Raw genomic sequence first — 21,625 nt, forward strand, 5'->3', positions numbered from 1 at the left:
ACAAGACAGTTGCGCAGGAAGGGAGTTTGTCTCTGCAGCAGTAGAAGTAGCACTCATGGTTTGTGTGCTGAAGTTTGAGATGTTTTGATCTAATCTGTTCCCACGTTTGTGTGTTTGTCTGACTGAGTCATCTGGTCCCAGCTTCCCTTGCTGTAAATTTAAGCCTTTTGGGAACAAAAGGAAAGCTCCTCCCAAATCATGAACAGAGGAACCTTTCTGTGCAGTTATGAGAATATTTTGATTCATCTGCTGAAGGATCAGCTTTTGAGAATACAAGTGTGATTGATGGGCCGAGAGAGACGTGGAAGATTTCATTGGCCTGGCCTTAGTCTGATTGTCCAGTTCTCCTTTCTGCCTGCTTCTCAGGTTCCAAGAATTTTAAGGAATTAATTCAAAAGCCATTGACTATGACTTTTATTAGGAAGACAGAATGCTAAGAGTACCCTGCAGAGTTACCTCCTGATTACCACATTTACCCCTCCTCATTCAGGCAAGACTGAATTTCCTGTCTTGGATTTTCACTCAGATTATTAGTTGTCACTAAATGGAATAGTATTGTCAGGTGTTCTGTCTGAGAAATAGGCTCCCAAAATGTAACTGCATAGTATCAGATGTGTACTGACTGTTTGATGTCCTATAGTAATTGCCTAGTTGCTGTATCAACCTATAGCTAAATGTGTTGAGAAATGTAAATTTGACTTCTACACAAACACTGTGTGACAGCTGGTGATTTGGTACTGGATTTTGAGTTCCACAAGTCTTTACTAGCTGGCTGATCAAATCTTTTGGTCCTTTTCCTGTTTGTCTTAAGAAAAGGTGATTGTGGAATAAGGTTGTCTAAATATGTTATCCAGTACAATTGGTTAATATAGTCCTAAAGACGCTGATTCTAACCTAAAAGCAACTATTTTTTACAATATTTTAACATAGATCTGTAGAGTAAGATGAAAATGCTACCTAGAGACATGGGTAAATACTGTGATAGCACCTGTTATTAAATATAACAGCCTCATAAATTTATATGCAAAGGCAACTCACTGCAGACTCTTCAAGATGCATTTTCTAATGGAGAGATAAGTAACTGAAATATGAAAAAGAAATGGTGATCTTTCGGAACGTTATGTTAATTCTTTGAAATCATGCAAAAAATGCAATATTCTTGTTGTGATGAGCTTGCAAACGTGGGCACGTTATCTGATGTCTGCCTGCAACTAACGTTATATAAGTGTGTGAACGTAAGTGGAGACAACAGGGTTTGGGGAGGATAGGGCAGGGAGAGCTAGAGATGAAGTCATCATTTGGAAATGATAAAAAATAATATAACTTTGGTTGTCCTCACATATTTGGGGGGCGGGGGGCAGATATTAAAAGATTTTTTTTTTCTACACAACTTAAATTTTTACTGTTAAAAACCCAAAATTTAAGACCTGCATGATTCAATTTTTTCTTGAAGAAAGAGGTTAACTGGAGAATTAGTAACTGTGATTAAAAACGTAGCAAGCAAGGGAAACTGTATTTAAAGAAGGGAGGAAGCAGTCTTTAATGAGACTTTAAGATTACTTTCTCTCAGCATTCACTTCATAGAAAACTTTGAAGAAAAAATTGCAGGGGAATAAAAGTCCCATAAAAAATTTAGGCTCTCAAGTTGTTTCATCGAGAGGCTGGAAGAATTCCCAACTTATGTCAGACACAGTTCTTCTGAGAAGGGGGAAAAACAGCCCATTGTTTGTTCCCAGCATAAAAAGTAACAATTTTTAAAGTAGTTTTTAAGATTTCACTATAAAAAGAAAGTTTATAAAAAGGCGCAGTCTGTTTCTTCGCTATCCCAGTCCTAAAAGTAAAACTTTGTTGTTTTTCTTAAACTTTTCCTTTAGAGGCACACTGTGCTGCTGTTACTTTCATGCATTTTGTTAGTGTAGCCATTATGCGATAGCCATATTATAACATATAATTTGTATTTTTTTTTTAAACCTTTGGTGTTTGTCTTTATTTTTAATCTCGGTCTGCTTGACAGTGAAACCGCAGTGAGTAAATGGTCAAATACTCAAAGTGCATCTTTCACAGGTGAGCCTTTGTTTACCATGGACAGAAGGGGTGTCTGTTTGAACAGGTACTGAGCTCAGGCTATCTGTTGGAGGCTTTCCTTACCATACTAGCATCAGAAATATTTTGCACTTCCGGCTCAATCATGAGTTTTAAAAATCCTGGAAAAAGTCAAGCAAGATTCAGTCTTGCCAAGTGTATTACTCTGACATCAGTATTTGGTTTCTCCACTGATGGGTTGTCCATTCAAACCAGCAATGCTCTTGCAACACCTAAGTCAAAACTCAAGTGTGATGTCTAAGACATGTAGGGTACAAGTTAGTTCAGTATCAGCTATTTAGTTGAAGTGTACGCAACACATGAATGTCTCCCAGGCTGGCCTGTATTAGAGAGTGGAGGACTTTCACGTTTGGGCAGACCTCTCACATGTCTCGTGGAGTAAGTTAGGATTTCAAGCAGTCATCTCATCTTTTCTCTTGTCCAAGGCAGGATCAACTCTGTTGGTGTCCTTTCTGACAGACGTTTGTCTGACCTGTTCATAAAGACTTCAGAGGCTCTTCAGGCAGTCTGCTTCCCTTTTCTGAGGTTTAGGACTAACTGCCATGCCCTAAAATATTTCTGTAATCTGCTCTGTGAGGTTGTGTTTAGCAGCAGTATCATATCCTTCTGATCAGTATGATGCCGGAGTCTTCTCTCTTAAAGCAACTCCTGCACTGTGTGTTTTCCTCATCTGAAAACACCTTTCCTGGGAAGAGAGAATAGGGTGGACCGTTTTATTTGGCCCCTCTGGACTTTTCCTGTTGTCTGTGCCATCTTATAAAACTTGATTATTTTAGTAGGTTTTGTTGTGAGCCATCTTATAAAACTTGATTATTTTAGTAGGTTTTGTTGTGACTCGGATAGCAGCAGAAATTTAGACCACTGACGCCATGCCATACATTACTCCACAAAGACAAGTAATTCTTACCTTAAGTTTGTTTCCAGAGTGGTTTGGGTTTTTTTCTTTCGTTTTAGTGGTGGTGTTTCGTTGTGGTTTGGTTGTGTTTTTTTTTTTAATCATCCACTCTTTTCTCAATCTCTGTAAAGGGGAGCAGATTTCAAGCCACACCTTATCTTTAGTTCTGGAAAAACTCATAATATCTCCAAACTATACATGTCTTGGCTACTAGGATTAAGAATAGTATTACATGGGTAGTCTTTGATTTGGATGTCTCTGCTCGGCTGAGAAAATGAAATTAGACTCTCTTCAGGTTAAAGCTTGCTGATCCAGAATTTAGGTGGCCTCTTAGCTCCTCTTGTGAAGCACTCTGTAACACCTGAAGTTTGGCTTGTGTTACAGCTTCAGGGTCGAGTGATTGCCTTGCTCTTCTCCTTTGCTTAAATCGCTCATCTTGTGTTGCAAGTCAGATGACTTGTGCAGACAGATGGCTTGAAACAGACAGGTTATTACAATGATAGTCCTTCTATATGTAGTGCATATGGATTCTGTGAGCTGCCATCCTCTCCTGCTATTTTCATGTCCTTTGCCACCTGGATTCTCAGTTGACTGAGGCACAACTAGGCATGCACAAAGGGTTTTTTCTTCTTTCTTGACATACACAAACCCCACCTCAGTTACAGAAGAACAGACGCTGCTTCTGAAAGAAATCTGATTTGTTGTGTGTAAGCATATATGTGCCCCAGAAGAGGAATTAATATAGCCAGTATAATTAATGTTAAGTAAGTAATTGTTTGCTCTTGGGCTTGATTTGGCATGATTTGTGCTGGTACAATACGGTGTTCTAATAGGCTTTCTTCTACTGCCCACATTCCTAATGCTTTTTAAAAATTGTTTGTTTGTCTTTTTTAAATAGTTGTTTAAAATAATGCTTTAGGTTTTGTAGGTTGTGAAAAGACCTTTGAAAATGCGGACTCAGTGCACATCAATACTGGAAGGACTATCTCAGATTAGAGAGGGACTAAAAACGGTATTCTCAGAGATGCTCAAATTCCTGTTCAAGTTAAAAAAAGTAGCTCAGTTATCTAATCAAGATAGCTTTGAGAATATTAGTCTTCCTACCTGTTTCACCCCTCTCTGAAGAAGTATGGAATTGATCTCGCATCCTACGAGCTATTGAGAGTGACTGTTCACTTTTGCACTGCTTATGTCAATTAGGGAAAAATACTGCTGTGTCCCATCCTTTCAGGTCAGTGTTTAAATTCCAGCCTGGAAATCGTTATGAAATGTTACTAAAAAACATGGTGGAATGCAGCAAGGTATTCATATTTCCCGTGGAGTCACCTGAATACCTACAGAAACCCTGTTTAGAACTGGGTATGCAGTCAGAGACTGATTTATTTAGCTCTGTTATTTAAGGTTTGTAGAGAGAGGTTTGGGGATTTTGCTTTTAATTTGTGCACCTGAGTAGGTTCTAAAGCTCAGAGCTTTCACAGAGTTAGATAGTAAAGACTATGTCTCATTCTCTTGTAGTTACTCGTTTATTCAGATTTAATGATCCAAATGAAGCATTTACTTAACAAGTACATTATTTAAAACGTATTGGATATTTACACATTTACTCACTTTAAAGTGTTCTTAAGTGTTACTTCTTTAATAATGACTTTTTAATGCTGTTGTATTTAATTCCCTAGCTACCTTTCTCTTTAAAAACATGGATGAAAGTAAAGCAGGCAAGCGGACAGTAGCTTTGTAATACCTCTGCAAAGGTATATGTGAGGAAGGCTTACTCATAGCTTCTACTTTTAGGCTGCCTTTGGGAAATCAAATCTTAGAAAGCCGAGTTGGAAGCTGACGTTCCATACATGTCAAGTGTTGGGTATTTCTAATTGCTCCCTGGAGACACCTAAATTAGATGCCTGAAATGGTCTCCATGAATATACCCCATGCTACGTCCCTGTTCTGTGTCTGCCAGCCTTTCAGTGCGAGGGATCAGATATTTCTTCACGGTGGTGTGACAAAGGATCATGTTCCTGCCAAGTTTCATTAGAATCTAACAAACTGAGGAAACTAAGTAAAGCATTTAGCTGTAAAATTCATGAAAACAAGTAAATTCATATTTTTTATAAAAATGTATAAATTATACTACCTGTGCATACAAATACTGTTGACTGGTGTTCTTGTAGGAATTCCACTTATTCGCAGTAGGTTGTTTTGTCCCTAATGTATTGCTTGGTGGTTTTCTGCTAGAAACTGTTGTGTATCCTGCAGAAATCTACAGGCTTGTTGTTAATACGTTATGAAACTTATTCCCATTTTCAAGCACATACAGATTACAAAGTCCTAACAAAGCGATGAATGTTGTAAGTGTGATGGGCAGCTATATATGATGTGCATCCCAGACTACGTTATTTTTTGCACTGTGTATATTTCCAACTACAAAACAAGATATGGCTGCAGACAGTGCAGAAGAGTCTTTTTTGTATCTCAGAAACACAAACAAAAATCCATGAAGTTTCCCATGCTGTGGAACGGAACAGCCACCTACTTTACGTTTTGTAAGATGCACCTGATGTTCCAGTCCCGTTTAGGCTGAGCGATGCACAGTCCTTCCTGAAAAGAGCGGCCATGTTAAATGGCAGGAACATGACCATAAAATACACATTATATCTGTTTCAGCCTGCATGCAAGTAGTGACAGGCGCTCAATGGTTGTCAGCATCCTTGTCAGCACGGAGGCTCCTTTGACATTAAAGTCACCAGCTCGGTCCTGATGCTGCGCAGCTCTATTGGCAGTTCCATCAGGCTGCAGCCCATCAACGAATGTCAGAGCTTCCGCTGTTCCTCTGGTACGTCGCCAGCCCTCTGTGTTTTCGGGCTGGCCTTGCCTGTTGTTTGAACTTGCCACGCTTCTTCAGCAGCTTCCCTGTGGGAAATGAGCGGATAGGTCATGGGTGTGTAGGTATCTTCAGGGCAATGCAAAACCACATCCAAAGTGACTTGCATAAAGGTTTGTAACGATTACCGTTGCTTTAAGCCAATCAATGGGTAGGGTACCCAGGGACTCATTAAGTGGCATTTGTGGTGTCTTTTACAGAGTTTTGAGCTGTATTTCAGGAAATGTGGTGACAGCCTTTAATGTCTAATTGACCTCTTCTCTTTGTTTCACTTTCCATATTTCCTTCTGATGTGTTCCCCCGTGGCAGCAAACAGCCCTGCTCAGTATTCTGAACTTCTGCTCGGAGCTGCAGCACCTCAGCCTGGGCAGCTGCGTCATGGTGAGTACTTACACCACGTTGTGGGGTGGTGGTGGGGTGTGCGTGTGTGCACAGACAATTGCTTTGGAACTCAGTCTGGGTTGTGTTTCACAAAGATGTGTTAAATGCTAGGTTGATATTACGCTCTCTTGAAAGGTCCAAGGTGAATGCAGCTTGGTCATATACTTAAGGGTTATCTACTGATTTAGTAGGCCTAAAACATAGCATGTAGGCTTTTTCATAGTCCTTCAGCCACTTCCTAAATTTTTGGGTATTCTTTATATGTGTAATCCCTTTTTCTTTCCAAAACTAGTAGTCAAGACTTACTTATTTTTATTCAGACCAAATTATCATTCCTAGCAGATTAACACATTTGTGTGACCCGGCAGTAGTAACCACGAGATAAATATGTTCAGCAAAAGCTGTTTGAGTCATAGAGTTGCTGGGTGCACACATTGATTTAAAGAAAGAGAGTACAGAGATAGCAATTACTATGTGAGCTAAGTTGCATGTGTGTGCCAGAGGTGTATGTAGTGGGATTCTGGCTTGCTGCTGTGGCAGACGCGCCAGATAACTCTTCGAGAAGACTTAGCTGACCTTCCTTGTAGTTCAGGAAGCAAATGACAACACAGAATTGGCTCCATCTTCCCTGCTTAGACTCATGGACAGAAGAGGAAGGCAGCGTGACTGCATTTTTTCCAACAGTCCTTGTCTGCCTATGGTTTTTGATAGTGGATTTCATTCCTCTGCCTGTATAGTGGAACCCTGTTTCAGTCCCTTTAGCTTGCCCATGGTAACTAAGACAACTTCCATAACGAGATGCAGCAACTGACCAACCTAGAATGGAAGTAAGCACGTTCTTCAATCTGCATGTGCTTATGGCTGTAGTGCCTGTGGTCATAAAAACAATTTTAATTGTCTTTTAAAGGAAAAACAACTGTGAAAAAAAAAAAGGCTTTTCAAAGAGAATAAACTTTTCACTACATTTTCAGCAATCTTTAGTATTAAGTGAATTTAAAAGCACCTGTCTGGAGGTTGGTAGGAAATTTATTTTACTTTTGTCTTTTGTAAAAGTAGACCTCACTGTACTCTACAATTAATACTTTTCAGAACTCTTTAGAAATGACAAATGCTTAAGACCGATATGTAGGTGTGTTAGCAAGCAAATCTTAAAACACCTATGCATGTCTGGACAGATGGTATACATTGGACAAAATGTTTGCTTTCCTTGCAGATCGAAGACTATGATCTTATAGCAAGCATGATGGGCGCAAAATGCAAAAAGCTTCGCAGTCTGGATTTGTGGAGATGTAAAAACATAACTGAGAGTGGAATAGCAGAATTGGCTTCAGGCTGCCAGCTTTTGGAAGAACTTGATCTTGGCTGGTGCCCTATGTTACAGAGCAGTACAGGCTGTTTCACAAACCTTGCACGTAAACTCCCGAACTTGCAAAAGCTCTTTCTGACGGCCAACAGATCTGTGTGTGACACGGACATTGAGGAGCTTGCTGCTAACTGTACGCGTTTACGACAGCTGGATATATTGGGTAAGAAAATGTAGGACTGTTGGTATTTATCTTATTGTATCTCAAAAGCCTTGCAATTAAAAAGGAGTGCTTAAGACAAAACTCTTCTAGGCATATTTTTAAATAAATATTTCTTAAAATGATGGCTAACATATGAAAAAACCCAGAGGGACGTTTTACTCACTGCAGTGAGTTTCTGACTCAGAATCCAGTGGATTTATACCAACCATGTAATTTGAGTGCTTAGTATGAATTGCTTAAACTGTGATTTAAGTGCAGGATTTTTCCAATAACTTATAGTTTCATCACCATTAGTTTTTTTTTTTTTAAACTGAAATCTTTCTCTTTTGACTGTCAGAAGATCCAATTTTTTTCCTTCTTTCTGCTTTTGTTTGTTTTATTTCTGTGAAGTGTGACAAAGTATATTTATAGTGTGAGTCTGTGATCAATAAACAGATACACGTGCTTTTGCGCAGTACAGATACACCAAGCAATATTGAATTTCTTTGTCACTTTTACCAGGAAGGGAATTTGACTCATTAAAGAGGAAAAGGAACTAACAACAAAATTTAAAGTGGACTTTGTAGTAAGGTGGGAAGGAAGTGATGAGGGGCAAAAGGCACAGCAAATCTTAAATTTGTTATCCTCTGCAGTTTCTATAGTTAAAAATATTTTTAGAAATCATAGATAAGTATACCTTAGACTCTTGAGTAAGGACTTTGAGAAATGTAGTTTTGCATGACACTGAATTTATTTTTTTTAGGTGGAATATGAGGTTTTCTTTTTAAAATAATGTAGGACAGCAGGGATATTTGTGACATCAATGTGGGAGAATTTCTTCATGCTTTTACTACTTATTTTCATAGGGTTAGTTGAATGAAAGGGAATAAAGTAACTGCATTGTGCATTTTTAGTATTTAATAATTTTAGTGAAAATGTTACATTTAGGTTGAGAGAGGTGCTGGAAAGAACTGAGACACATCAACTCTAATAATGTTCCATGCAAGTTTAAGGCTATCAACATTTCTGATTACAAAAAAAATATCGTATGGCTTCAGATTGTCACTCCAGTGTAGTTAGTACACTCTTCTATCATGAAATGTGGTTTTACTCTTCTCTGACTGAGAAAGTTGTCTTCCAACCAACATGGGAAAGGAGGATGAACAGATAAAAACTTAACTTTATGTAGTACAAATTGTAAAGGTTTGATGTATACATATGTCCACAGGAGGTAATGTGTTTTGTGCATCCTTGAGGGAATCTGTTTTGTAGCAAGATTATCAAGGGCACATTTCCCTATTCAGACATGAAAAATTTCCAAGTGACATAACGAATGAAGTCCTTCATAAACACGGATGTTCTCCTGACCACTCACTTCCATACGTTTCTATTAGAATGGCATCATGTCTGCCCACAAAGTGATCTGACCTTTTCACTGCACCAGAGGCTGCCCAGTGAATAGTTCAGCTGTTTTAAGCCTACGATAGTCTACTACTTCTGTTGCCTCTCTACCAGCAGTGAAGGTTTGTTGCCATGCTTCTTTGGCATTTGAATTCATGTTTTAATTCAGTTTGACATCTTTATGATGTTTTAGTGGAAAAATAGTGCGTGAAGGTGGAAAAGGAATTTGTTCTGTTCGCTGTGTGCTTATTAGTATTCCTAAGTCAAGTGGATTTGTAGTCCGCTTTTCCCAGTGAGACTGCATGTTGGGTTCAGATAAATGCTCTTCAGGGGCTATCCAGTTGGATTATCTTCAAGATGTTACCAAAAACCTTAATGTCCACCTTTCAGACTATGCTTTCTTCCTTCAGAGACTAGAGTGGAAAAAAGGTTATCTTCTGCTGTAAACAAGGCAGTACAAGGTGATACGATATATGTGAAGGAGTTAGCCAACTTTTTTGGCAACAGCAAGGAAACTGTTCGTTTCTTTGTCTGAATATGAGAACCGTTGCAGTCTGAGGTTAAAAGGAAGAGTTGTCAAGTAGAACCACATCAAGTCATCTGGAGGTATTGTTGCCAGGTGTTCAAATGTAAATGCAGAAGTCCCTGTTGTCTGAACTGAAGAGCTAGTCTCTCGCCGTGCAGGAGTACCAAGAAAGTCAGAAATCTCTATGTGCTCAAACTTTTGGTGGCTGATGCAGGGCCATCCTGTTACTATAAGCTGTGTAAATGCTTAGTATATTTTTTGTTCTTTTGAAGAGATGTGACAGCAGCTCTGAAGCTGTTAGAGGCCTGGGGTCAGCCCTCAGCTTTGCAGCCTTGAACAGTGGCTCTTCTCTGTGATGTGAATGAATGAGAGGTGCTCTCATTATATCCTTTGTCATCTCCCAAGTCCAGAAACGTCTGACTTGTCATGCATTGTGAAGGGTGTAGAGGTACTGCTTTGAGGTTAGCGGTGCCTGCTGTAAGGAAACTTCTTTTGCTTCAACAAAGCTGTATAAAAGCTTGAGGTTTTTTGCTATATACAGGCACTTACCTAAGTAGGGATCAGAATGTCTTACCTTGCACTGTAGTCAGCAGCGTTGACAATACTATACTGGTTTCTCTCTGCAGTTGTTAGAAGTTATGAACTTGCCAGAGAAAACGTCTTGTTTCAGTTATAGATTATTTATCACCACAGTAGCTTCAGGACTGAAAGAGTCCAAGCCTCTGAAAGAAATCTTTTTGAACTGTGTGTCATTCATTTAAGTGTTACAAAATGGATGTTATATATACCCTGGATGCTGGTTTTATGTGGTAGGTTCTGCGACTTGCTACCTATCCGTCGTTTCCTTGGTCTCTCCATTATTGTTTGACAATTCCCTTGTTACAGCATCAGAGGACTCTGTAGAAGATGAAAATTGCCAGTTTTCAACGGCTCCATAAAATTATTGGCCCATGTAAAGCATTGTTTGATGAGTGGCTGTGTTTGTGGTGTGTGAAACATACTTCAGAAAGTAAATTTCTGTTTAAAAATACAAATCAGGAGTTGGATGCATATCTGCTGTATTATAATGCAATTTGGAAGAGGAAGCATGATGTAAGTGTGTCACTGAGTGCAGGAGAGTGTGCTTCTTGAAGTTTTGGTTCTGAGCATTCTTTCACCTGTTACATACTGAGCTACCTGCTTACAAGTATCACTTCCTTCTCTGCCCGCATCCTTTCCACTGACTGATGTGGCTGGTGGGTTTCCACCTTGTAGTAGAATGATCCGGCTGGGATCATCTGACAGTTTTATAGTGATGGAGTACATCATGCAGTGCTATCAAAAGTTAAGTGGACACCTCTAGACCTATAGTTAAGAACTAGTCTTTGAGCTGTGATCAGCGTTGAGCAATGTGGTGAGTCAGATGACAACCTGAATTGGCAGTGCCGCAAACTTTTCTTGTACATCGTACCAGCTGCTTAGTTATGTTGCTGTGGAGCTACGAAGAGTAAGTCATCTTACCTCACTTCCCAAAAGTCCTGACTGCCTCTGTCCTGCGCAAAAAGAGTAACGAAAAGTAGACACCCTTGTTACCGCAAAATTCATGTATTCCTATCTACATACCAACACCTCCCACACCTTCCTGAGCAACAGAAAACCCAACTGCCCCCTTGCCAGCTGTCAAAATTTTCAGCTTTATCTTGAGAGCATCAACACATAGTTAGTCAATTCAAACATGAAAATGTGTAGAACGTTAAAATTTAGAATTTGAGTTGTGTGCGATAGATTGAATAAAATGTAAAGAATAAAAGGCTAGTCTGGCTTGTCTAGGGGATGAAAGAAAAAGTAAGAATGTTTGAGGGAATAGTGCTAGTTATTTTCAGGGTCTCTACTCTTAAATATTATTTGGTGTGTAGTAGTATCCCTTGCCCTAGAAACTGGGGCTGTTTTTATAGCCATCATACACAAGTCTCCTGAACAGCTCTAGAATTTGAAGACTTGGTTATATGATAGATATGACTGAAATAATTTACATCTAATAAAAATAGTTATTCTAGCAAAGAAATCATTACTTTGAAGTGCCCTTTACAAAGGCAGTAACAGAATGCTTGCAGGGAATAAACCGAACAACAAATTTAAATAGCAGATTTTGATATACCAGTTGTGTATTTATTCTGAGAAATGGCCAATTAGTCCATGTAGGAAAAGTTGTAGTAAGTAACAAAGCCTCCTAACTCTAGAAAAATACACTGTGTAGCTAACTAGCATCTTACAACAGCCTTCCAGTACTTGAAGAGGGCCTACAAGAAAGCTGGAGAGGGACTTTTTACAAGGGTGTGTAGTGGTAGGACAAGGGGCAATGGCTTTAAACTGAAAAAGAGTAGATTTAGATTAGATATAAGGAAGAAATTTCTTATGGTGTGGGTGGTGAGGCAGTGGAACAGGTTGCCCAGAGAAGTTGTGGATGCCCCATCCCTGGAAGTGTTCAAGGCCAGATTGGATGAGGCTTTGAGCAACCTGGTCTAGTGGAGGGTGTCCCTTCCCGTGGCAGGGGGGTTGGAACTAGATGAACTTTAAGGTCCCTTCCAACCCTAACCAGTCTATGATACATTGTCAGCCTTTCAAAGGCAAACGGAAATGTGCTATATTACACTTCTGAAATGCTTTTTATTATACTTTTAAGAAATATGTATCACTAATTGTACATCGCGTAAATAAAAGTAAGGCTGTGGATGATGTTTGCTTATCCCCTGGTTTGAATAACCAAACCCCAACTAGATTATTGGCTTTTTTATCTTTTAGAAAAAGATATTTCTTAACATAAAATTTAAGTCTGAGGAGGAAAAAAGAAACAAGTGCAGTAAAGCATGTAATTTAGGTTGGCCTGTTTAGTTACAAATCCATTAGCAATCTTAGTCTTAGATGAAACGGTAGGAGAACTGTCAAAGTTCAGGTAGGAAGGAATGAAGAACATCCTACACAAAAAAATCTGTGACTAGGCATCTAGATCTAGTATTTTTGTAGAAACGCACATTTGGATCTTGAAGCTTAAAAGCTGTGATGTGTAAACGAGACTGGTTTTAAATAAAGGTGCTGAGGCAGTAGCAATTTTAAGGCTTGGTGGAAAAAACATGAGTAACATAATGTGATGTTCCTGGAGTTTCAATTGGAATGGTAGAGCAGATCCTGCTGGTAGGACAGTGGTGTTATGGTCAAGTGAAGTAAATAACTAAAGCCTTCTACAGAATTTCTGTGTGTGGCCATAGGGACTGTTTACATCAGCCACCAGATGGTTGTGGTGACAGTGATCGTATAAAGATAAAAGAGTTAAAAATCACTATAATAATAATGACAAGCTTTTGATTACCTCCTCGTAGATGAGGTAAAATTTGGGAGCATGATAGCAAAAGCTGTTTTCAGGTGATGTTAAATGATATCTCAAAGCAACTAATCCGAGAGCCTACCATAGAAGTGAAGACCATGCTTAGATAGCCTTTACTTACACAGAAGAGTACAGGAGACTACTAAAACCAGAGGCATCTTTCTGGAAATGAATCCTGTTCAGAGAAGAAAAATAGGAAGATGAACTCTAGGAAGCGAAACAAAATCACAGTGAGGCAGAATGAGATACTAAGGGAAGTATTGGCTAAAAGTAAATGCTAAAACTGTATTTCAGATATGTTAGAAGTAGTTTATAGGAGGGTTACTGAGGTTGGTAGATACTCCAGATGTGAAGAGTCACTCCGGATGTGAAGAGTCACTCGGATACAAGAAGGCCGTTGCAGGATAACGGTTGTGTGTGCCTTAGCGTTCATGGCAAGGGGCATCAAGTAGGCTGCTACATCAGAGCCATTCTTTCCGGGAGATTAGCCTGGAAAGCTGCCTTAAACTGGAATGCCAATACAGAAAGCTTTTGAACAAATCAATACATTGAACAATAATAAATTGTTAAGACTTAATGGTATTTATGCAGCAGTTCTAAATGAGCTCAAGTACAGGGCTGTGGAAATCTTAATCTGTTGTGTGATCTGTCACTTAAATCAGCCTCAGCACTAGAGGAATGAAGGGTTACGAATGCACCACAGATCTTCTGTAGAGGACGCAGGATAGAAGCTACAAAGCAGTAAGATTTTCTTTTACTGTGTGTAGAACAGTTGCAATGGTAAGAGAGAAGGAGTCAGTGGACATGAAGGCCATTGTATTTTGAAGGAGAGCTGCAACTCCGCGAGGATAGTTGTGCCTCTCCAATCCTGTAGAATTCCTTGGAGTTCTTGGTGAAGGTGAGCACTGAATCCAGACCATAGATTGGATTTACTAAAGCTTTAGCCAAGGTTGTTCTGCTTTTGTAACTTAGCTGTCTTCTGGATTGTAAGGAGTGTTTCAGAGTTAGACAACAGAGGACACGTAGACAACGTATCACCTCTTCACAATTAAGTTACACACTGCTGTGATTATCAACGGTCTGTGCTGATCTGTTTATAAGCAATTGAGGCAAAGGAGTGAATAATGCCAGAAGGGAATGCACAGATACTCAGGGTAGAAAAATCTTAAACTGAAGAACTGAACACTGAAAAATTGCAGAATGATCTTATGATACTTAGTAAACAGGTGATAAAGCAGGAGGAAAACTGTTGCATGAAGTGCAAAGTAATCCCATGAGACAAAATAACATTAACTAAGCATATGGGGTTTGGCTTTGTATTAATTACTGTTTTGTAGGAAAGAACTCCTGTGGACAATTTTTAGAAAACATCAGCTCATTGCTCAGCAGCATTCTAACAGACAAACAGAAGGTTAGGATTTCTTAGGAAAGAAATTGAGAAAACACCATAAGACATCATTATACAGTTACTGACTGCTCAGTGCCCTGTGTAGTTCTGGTCATCCAATTTCAAAAGTGCTAAGTGAGCGCAGACACAAGACAACAGGGGTCATCTGAGATACAAGAGAGTCTGGAAAACAGGCAGCCTTGAGGGAACAGAAGAGATATCCATAGGGTTATGAATGATGTGGAAATAGTGGACTGGGAATTATCTCCCACTACTTCTTTGATTCATTGCCCCTTATTTATTGCAATTAATAGGCAGTGGGTTTAAGGCGGGTTTTTTCTTTTTTTTTTTTTAAACATTATATAGTTAAACTGTAGAAGTCATGTGAAGAGGCTGTAAGTATAAAGAAGTTCAGAAAAGTAGTAGCATTCATGAAAGGTAGCTTCAGAAATCCTTAAAATGATAATTTTTGGCAGTTGAGAGGATCCACCAGTGAAAAGCTGCTTTAAAAATCTGCTTTTGATTTTTTTATTTTTTTTTTTCGGTAGGAGGGGAAAGCGTTATTGGCCCTGGCTGTAGACAAAGATCCTGGACTAGATGGCTTTTTGGGGTGCAGTTCAGCTCAACAGAGGGCTGTGCAAGTTGAAGTATCTGCCAGCAGGTGTCTGCAGCCAGGTTGGATGTAGAAACTTTTTAGAGCCAGGAGAGCTTGATGAGCAGTTTAGCCCACTGTAGACATCCAGGCTTGGGTCACTTGCTCAGAGTAACCCGCCTGGCTTCCAGCCATTCCAGTAAGGTATGGATTTCCTCCTCTGGGTCCAGCGTCCTGTCCATCAGCTCTGTGTGGATGTCCTACATGGTGTAAGGAAGCCCAAGGGGCACTAAGCACTTCAAGGCAACTGAATCCTATGTCAGTGCCCATTCAGCCCAGTCACATGCTGAGCACCATTGACTGTACTGACTATATTTCCATCAGCTATAATGGGTGTGTGGATGCGTGCTTATAAACACCTATTTATTTGATTTCTGACTCCATCCCACGCTTGATCTGAGCCTATGTGACACTTAGGAGTTCAGTCGCTGTGGTCATGTTTTTAGCAGGGGTAAATAGTGTGGTTTATGTTACTGTTAGTGTATACATAGATATGATTGGTAGCCTTTTGAACAACTGCCCCTGCGTGTGCGTAATACCCATGCTCGTTCCAGAGTTCTAGAAGCCTTGCTGATTGATTTGGAATTGGAATAGCCCATAGGAGCTCGTGTGCTGTGCTGGTCATTGCGGTCAGCAGGAGAGTCATGAGAGCACGAGTGTAGCGTACTGTGTCACTTGTTGCCAAAGCCTGTCGTCTGGTTCCCTGGGAGGTCTTGTAGCTGTGGGTACCAAGGGTCAGCTTCTGTAGTTGGAAATTCCTGTCGAAGCTGTAAAGTTACTCCCTGATTGATGGAGTTGGTTAACAGTTGGGTTAGGAAAGCACAACAGGCTTTTTAAAGGCAAAAATTCTGCACTGTCTTAGAGAAACTTCTAATTTTAAATAAATTGAAATAATGTAAATAAAAATTGCATTATGGTAGCATTTGTTTTCATGACACGGCAGCTTTAAAAAAATAGGCCGTTCTCCATAACCTTACAAATCTTTTTTTTGTTTCTTTGTTTTTGAACAGGGACGAGGATGGTGAGCCCTGCATCTTTAAGAAAATTGCTGGAGTCTTGTAAAGATCTTTCTTTACTCGATGTGTCCTTCTGTTCGCAGATTGATAATAGAGTTGTCCTAGAACTGAATGCCAACTTTCCTAATGTGTTCATAAAAAAGAGTTTCACCCAGTAACTCACTACGTATGCTGCTGTGGAATTCATTTGACAGAGTTGTTTCCTGTGAATTTGCGCCGAGTTTTTTTAAAGAAGAATGTAAATCTCTTATGAAATAGCGGAAAGTATTAATTATCTACACAAATGGGTAAAATACATTTAAATATATGATGCATTTCTTAGAGTTGATATTGTACCTAAGAATTGTTTTACACTATGTTAATTGATGGCACTGCATGTTTTTAAATACCAGCCATGTGTGTGGCTTTAATAAGAAGAAAATGAATAACGTCTTCTTATGTGTCCCTTTATAGGGTGTTACACACAATAAACTTTGTTAATATCCAGGTGGAAGCAGAAGTTCAATATTTAGCAGTAAGATGTGTGCTTCCTTTTTATGTATATGTGTTTGTGTGTGTATATATAAATGTATACAGATGTATTTGTATATACATAACACAGATACTGTAGCATTCTAGTTTGGCTCGCAGCACAAGATGTTGTGCTCTGGCCTATAATTAGTTGTTTGAAAACCTATTTAAGCTTGTATATGAATGGATTGAAAAGGCACTTTGTCTTCTTCATTTTCTTGGCAATGAATTGTATCTGATACATTTTTCTCCCTTCTTCCACCTGAAATAGATGTAGTGATGTTTTACGGTCCAACCTAAGTGACACAACAGATAAATGCAAGAACCTTCTGCCTGAACTTAGAGCAGAAACGAAAGAGAAAATTGCCAGCTGCTTCTCGATATTGGAAGTAAAGTTTGAGCCAGGTACTTAGTATCATAACTGGTAATGTATAGAAACGCCAGAGTAGTTTTCTTTTCAAATTTCTGTCATGATGAAGACTTGATTTGTGATACATCTGGGTATCACGCAAAGTACCATAAAAAGTAGAACTTAGGGTAATGCATTAGCAACTGTCCCTTACACTGACATCAAATCTACTGTCAGGTGTAAAAACAAACATTTTGTTCAGTAAAACAGCAATGAAAAGATAGTGAGTTTGAAACAAGGGCAATATGATTCAGTGATTTAATAATCACCAAACCTTAGTATTGGATTTGTTTTGGTTTTGTGGATTTTTTTTTTTTTCCCAAGAGATGATTGCTCAAAGTACTATTGCACTCTCTCTCTCTCTTTAACACTGTTTAGCCTCTGGAGAAGGAAAACTGTGTCAATGGACAAATTCTAGAGGTTTCTTCCTTTTGCACTTCCTTGGATGAAGTTTTTATCTTTTTTTTTTTTCTTGAATGCCACTACTAGAGTATGTTGCTCTGTACAGCTCGAGTTTAGAATTTTACCTTTTTAGCCACTGTTGATGAATACAGACCATGAAATACAGCCTGTCATTTGCTATTGACTCCACTATTCTTGTATCCATGGCACTTACTACCTACTGGAATAAAAAGGAAAATATTTTGTCTGGCAGAAGTACATTATCACACCGAAGATCACTGGCAAAGAATACTTCAGTTTATGCAGTAAGTAACCAACCGCTCCTAGAGGACTGCCACGAATCATTCAAGATTTGACGATCTCTGTGACTCCTGAATGAACGCTTTGAACTCTTTGTGCTGGTGCCAATACTTTATAAACCATGTCATGAAACAGCTACAGAACATTTATCTCATTTTATAAAAAGACCTTTTTTCTTCAAATGTTTAAATTTTACAGAATCTTTTGGGAATTCCAGATCCAAAGAAGGGCGTGCACAGTTGGCTTTTTAATTTTTCCTCCACACAGATGGCACTATGGGATTTCCAACTAGATTATGCCATTCCTTTTTTTTTTTTTCCCCAGAAAACTGGGCATCGTCAGAGAACTTTAGATTCAGATTTACTTTTTTTTTCCACAGTGACAGATGTCAGCTTGGGTGTGATTCTGTGTGAGACCTCATTTCTTTCAATCAGGTTTGGGTTGATTTATTTTTCTGGGAACTTAACTCCTAACTTTTTTTTATCTACAAGTAATATTTTTCATTGTAATTGAGTATTAAATATTCTTGTTCTAGTTATAGGAGAACACAGGTTCAGATAATGGGAGTTTACAAGGAACAGTATTTCAAAACAAATGTTTTTGTTGTGAAATTTCACTTCTCAGGGTACATCTGTGTTTATCTCCTTTTTTTTCTTAGAGATCCTTCTTGTTTGTTTTTCACTGTAAATAGAATGGGATGCGGATGAAGTGATAGCCATTGTGCCTTCAAACTGGTAAACTTGGTGAATAATACAGTTTCACTTCTACAGCATCAGTAAATCAAATAAGTATTTTTGTAATCATATATGCGTAAAGGATTTCATTCTCTATTGCTTTTTAGGTAGTATAAGGGAGGTTTAAACTGATTTTTTGTTCATACTGAAGGATTTTCTTTTCTTATATTGTGCCTTCTGTTTGAAATTGTTTTTGTCAGGAATTCTCTATTGTCACTTCAAAAATAAATTGAAGTCTACTTTTTGTTTGCGCTGTTAAACCTTGGCTATTGCTAACACATAATTAATTCAAATAGCTGAGAAATAATTGGGAAAGACTTTCATCTATAGTTATAGACTTTAACCTTCAATCAGCAAGTAAGAAGCTCTTTTGGCTATGGCTTTATACGTCCAAGAAGTCTTCCAGCAAAGAGAGGATAGACCAGACTTGACGTTTCTGATATTTCCAGGATAAAGAAAACAACATGCTTTTAGACCTTCCTTATACGTCGCAAAGAAGTGAGAATAGATCACTGTCTTTTTAGTTTTACTATTTTGTACTTATGTGTGTATATCTGTCCATACATATGTATGTATAAATAATATATATGCACACATATGCTTGTGTGTATATCTGAAATTTTTTGTATATGTGTACATACTTACACATATATGTGTAAATCTCAAAGTTTTTCATGTAGGAATTACTTTAGTGAAGTGAATGTAATAGCAAAAGGTGTTTCATAGCAGATCTGTTTTCAGCTGTTGTTTTACTGTAGCTGGAGACTGAGTCCCTCGCCACTCGTGCAGCAGGAAAAGCCTGGGCAGGAGGTGTGCTGGATTTCCTGTGTCGCTTTGCCGAAGTGCCTTTTGGTTTGTCTGCGCGTGAAAGGTGTTACAGGGTATGGCAGAGTGTGAATGCAAAGTCCGATAACTACTGTGGACTGTCTCCGCGTGAAGCAGTCATGTGGAAGAAAATTTTTTTCTAGTTTCATTTAATCCAAAATGAATGATGCCGATTCCCCCATTGGAGAAATTTAATTATTCTGGAATTAAGTCATCATCTCCAATACTAGACTGTCCCTCAGTCATGTTATCTAAGTTCTGCTTTTACGGATCTTCTTTTTTTTTTTATACTGTCCTTTAATTTTGTCTTTTTAAAGCAGTGTAGAAGATGTGGTTTGGCAACAGATGCTAAAGAAACGTTGCTAACACATCCAAAAAAAAGAGGCTTGCTTCGAAGTGCTTCTGTTCTTAAACTAAAGGGAGGCTTCCATACTATCTGTATGAAATTGGTGTGGGACAATATGTAGGCAGAGATGTCATTCTTCTGGTCATTTTACAAATTGGTATGATAATTTAACTGTTTAAAGCATCTCCACAACTCTTGAAGGCTTCAATTCAAGAGTGTACTTGTATTCCTAATTCTGAGCTGTCTGGCTAGATAACTCTAGAGAAATGGATGGGGTTTCTATTGTTTAAATGAAGCACAAGGAACGTTTTGCATAGGAGTTTGGACCCTATAATCCCTGTGTACTAGGAGGTCCAAATTTCAGACAAAAAAAAAAAAGGAAGACCCTTATATTTACTGCCTGATTCTTTCCTTGGAGCTCTCATGCCAGTTTTTCTGGATGCAAAATGTCCAGTAATCATAGTACATAGTGAGTAGAATTCATCTCACTGAACATTAGCTCTCTGAAAGTTAGACATCTAGATTAAGGGAGGAATCTGGGAACCTCTAGAGAGCTATTAATCTCCTCCTAAGATAGATATTTAAGGAAAGTAGAATGAATCATGTTTGGGAGAGCCTCTCTGGAGACTATGGAAGCTGTGATTTAGCTCAGGTTAGACACTTGGCTTTAGGATACTAAACTGAGATTAGTTCTATCCAGTGCTGTACTACCTGTCTTGGAATAGCAAAAATCAAGACTGGAACAACATTCATCACCAAACCTCAAAACCCTCCAAAATCCATCCCAAAAGAAGCAAATTACAGGGATGCTGACAACTTGAAAAGTCAGTGTCTTAAATGCCAGGATCTACTTCTGCCCCTGAGTCCCTTGCCAATGCCTATGGCATGTTGTTTGTTTGAGGTTTTTTGCTTTTGTTTGTTTGTTTGTTTGTTTGCTTTTCGTCTTTTGTTTGGTTTTTTTTGGTGGAAATCCCCTTACCCTGTTCTGAAATCTCATGTAACTACCTGGCTATATGTATAGTTCTGTAAATGCATGAAATTAATGGACAAGCATAATTAATGTATTGCAGCTATTTTGATAATCTTTCATATTGCTATAATTAAGACTATGACTAGTTTAACTGCTCTCCTGTCATCAGAAATGTTACCCACTGTGCATTTGTAAAAATTGTATGTTTAGTCCTGGTTCTTACTGTGTGTAGTTAATTGCATCTTATGGGCTATATTTCCCACGTTACATCTGCAAGACTACTAAATTTACAAAAACTAGATTAAATGTAGCATTTTATTACATGGAGTATGGGAGTGACTTTATATATTGATTTATATGTTCATTATTACTCTTTTGCAATGATTCCAGAAGTTGTACGTTTTGAAATTACTAGGCTAAGAGTTCCTGGTTTAATGCATCTGTATATGCTGTGTTAGACACAGTCAGCATTTTTTCCCAAATGAGGGCATTTGTCCTTCACTGAAATAGTGATTTCTGTGATTTTACATTTCTGACTTGATAATGAAATCCTAGAAGGGCTCTTTATTAAATATTACCAGGCATGAGACAGGTTCTGATAACTGACTTGAGGAAGGGCTGAGGCATGAGTCTTCTGTGTTACAGATCCTTGTGATTGTAAAAGATGATTGTCAAAGGGCCTCGGCAAGAGGTGGCTCTTTTTAAGAAGATTCAGCCTTAGTGATAGCAGGCAGTGGTGAGATTTTCCTTTTTAGCTAATGGACTAAGTACTGTTATTTTAGTTTGAGTCTCTCTAGTTTCTCCCTGTCTTGTTTTCATTTAAGAATTATAAATGGCGTGGTTAGGACAGACATCCTCAATTGGAGAGGATCCTTTGTGAGGAATGAAATTTTTCTCATGCATGTTTCGTTCCCCTTTTCTAAAAACAAACAAATTAACGAACCCTCAGCTATTTGGAAGTTGTCTCTTTTTCCTTGAATACTGGTGAAATGCAAATGTCAAGAAAGCTGAGAAGAGAAACAAA

The 21,625-nt window shown here is 38.6% G+C and overlaps 1 protein-coding gene across 3 annotated transcripts in view; it reads left to right on the top strand.

The window, feature by feature from the left end:
- The window catches only part of FBXL4 (F-box and leucine rich repeat protein 4), a 65,173-nt gene extending 48,648 nt beyond the window's left edge, over positions 1 to 16,525 (top strand). For all 3 annotated transcript variants that reach the window (XM_086631279.1, XM_086631281.1, XM_086631280.1), the window contains exons 7-9: positions 6,186 to 6,257; positions 7,471 to 7,783; positions 16,100 to 16,525. In XM_086631279.1, coding sequence (XP_086487405.1) covers positions 6,186 to 6,257; positions 7,471 to 7,783; positions 16,100 to 16,263 — 549 coding nt within the window. In that variant the 3' untranslated portion in view covers positions 16,264 to 16,525. The remainder of the gene's footprint in view (positions 1 to 6,185; positions 6,258 to 7,470; positions 7,784 to 16,099) is intronic.
- The last annotated feature ends 5,100 nt before the right edge of the window (positions 16,526 to 21,625 follow it).

Source organism: Tauraco erythrolophus, chromosome 2, assembly GCF_009769465.1.
Source record: "Tauraco erythrolophus isolate bTauEry1 chromosome 2, bTauEry1.pri, whole genome shotgun sequence".
NCBI lineage: Eukaryota > Metazoa > Chordata > Aves > Musophagiformes > Musophagidae > Tauraco > Tauraco erythrolophus.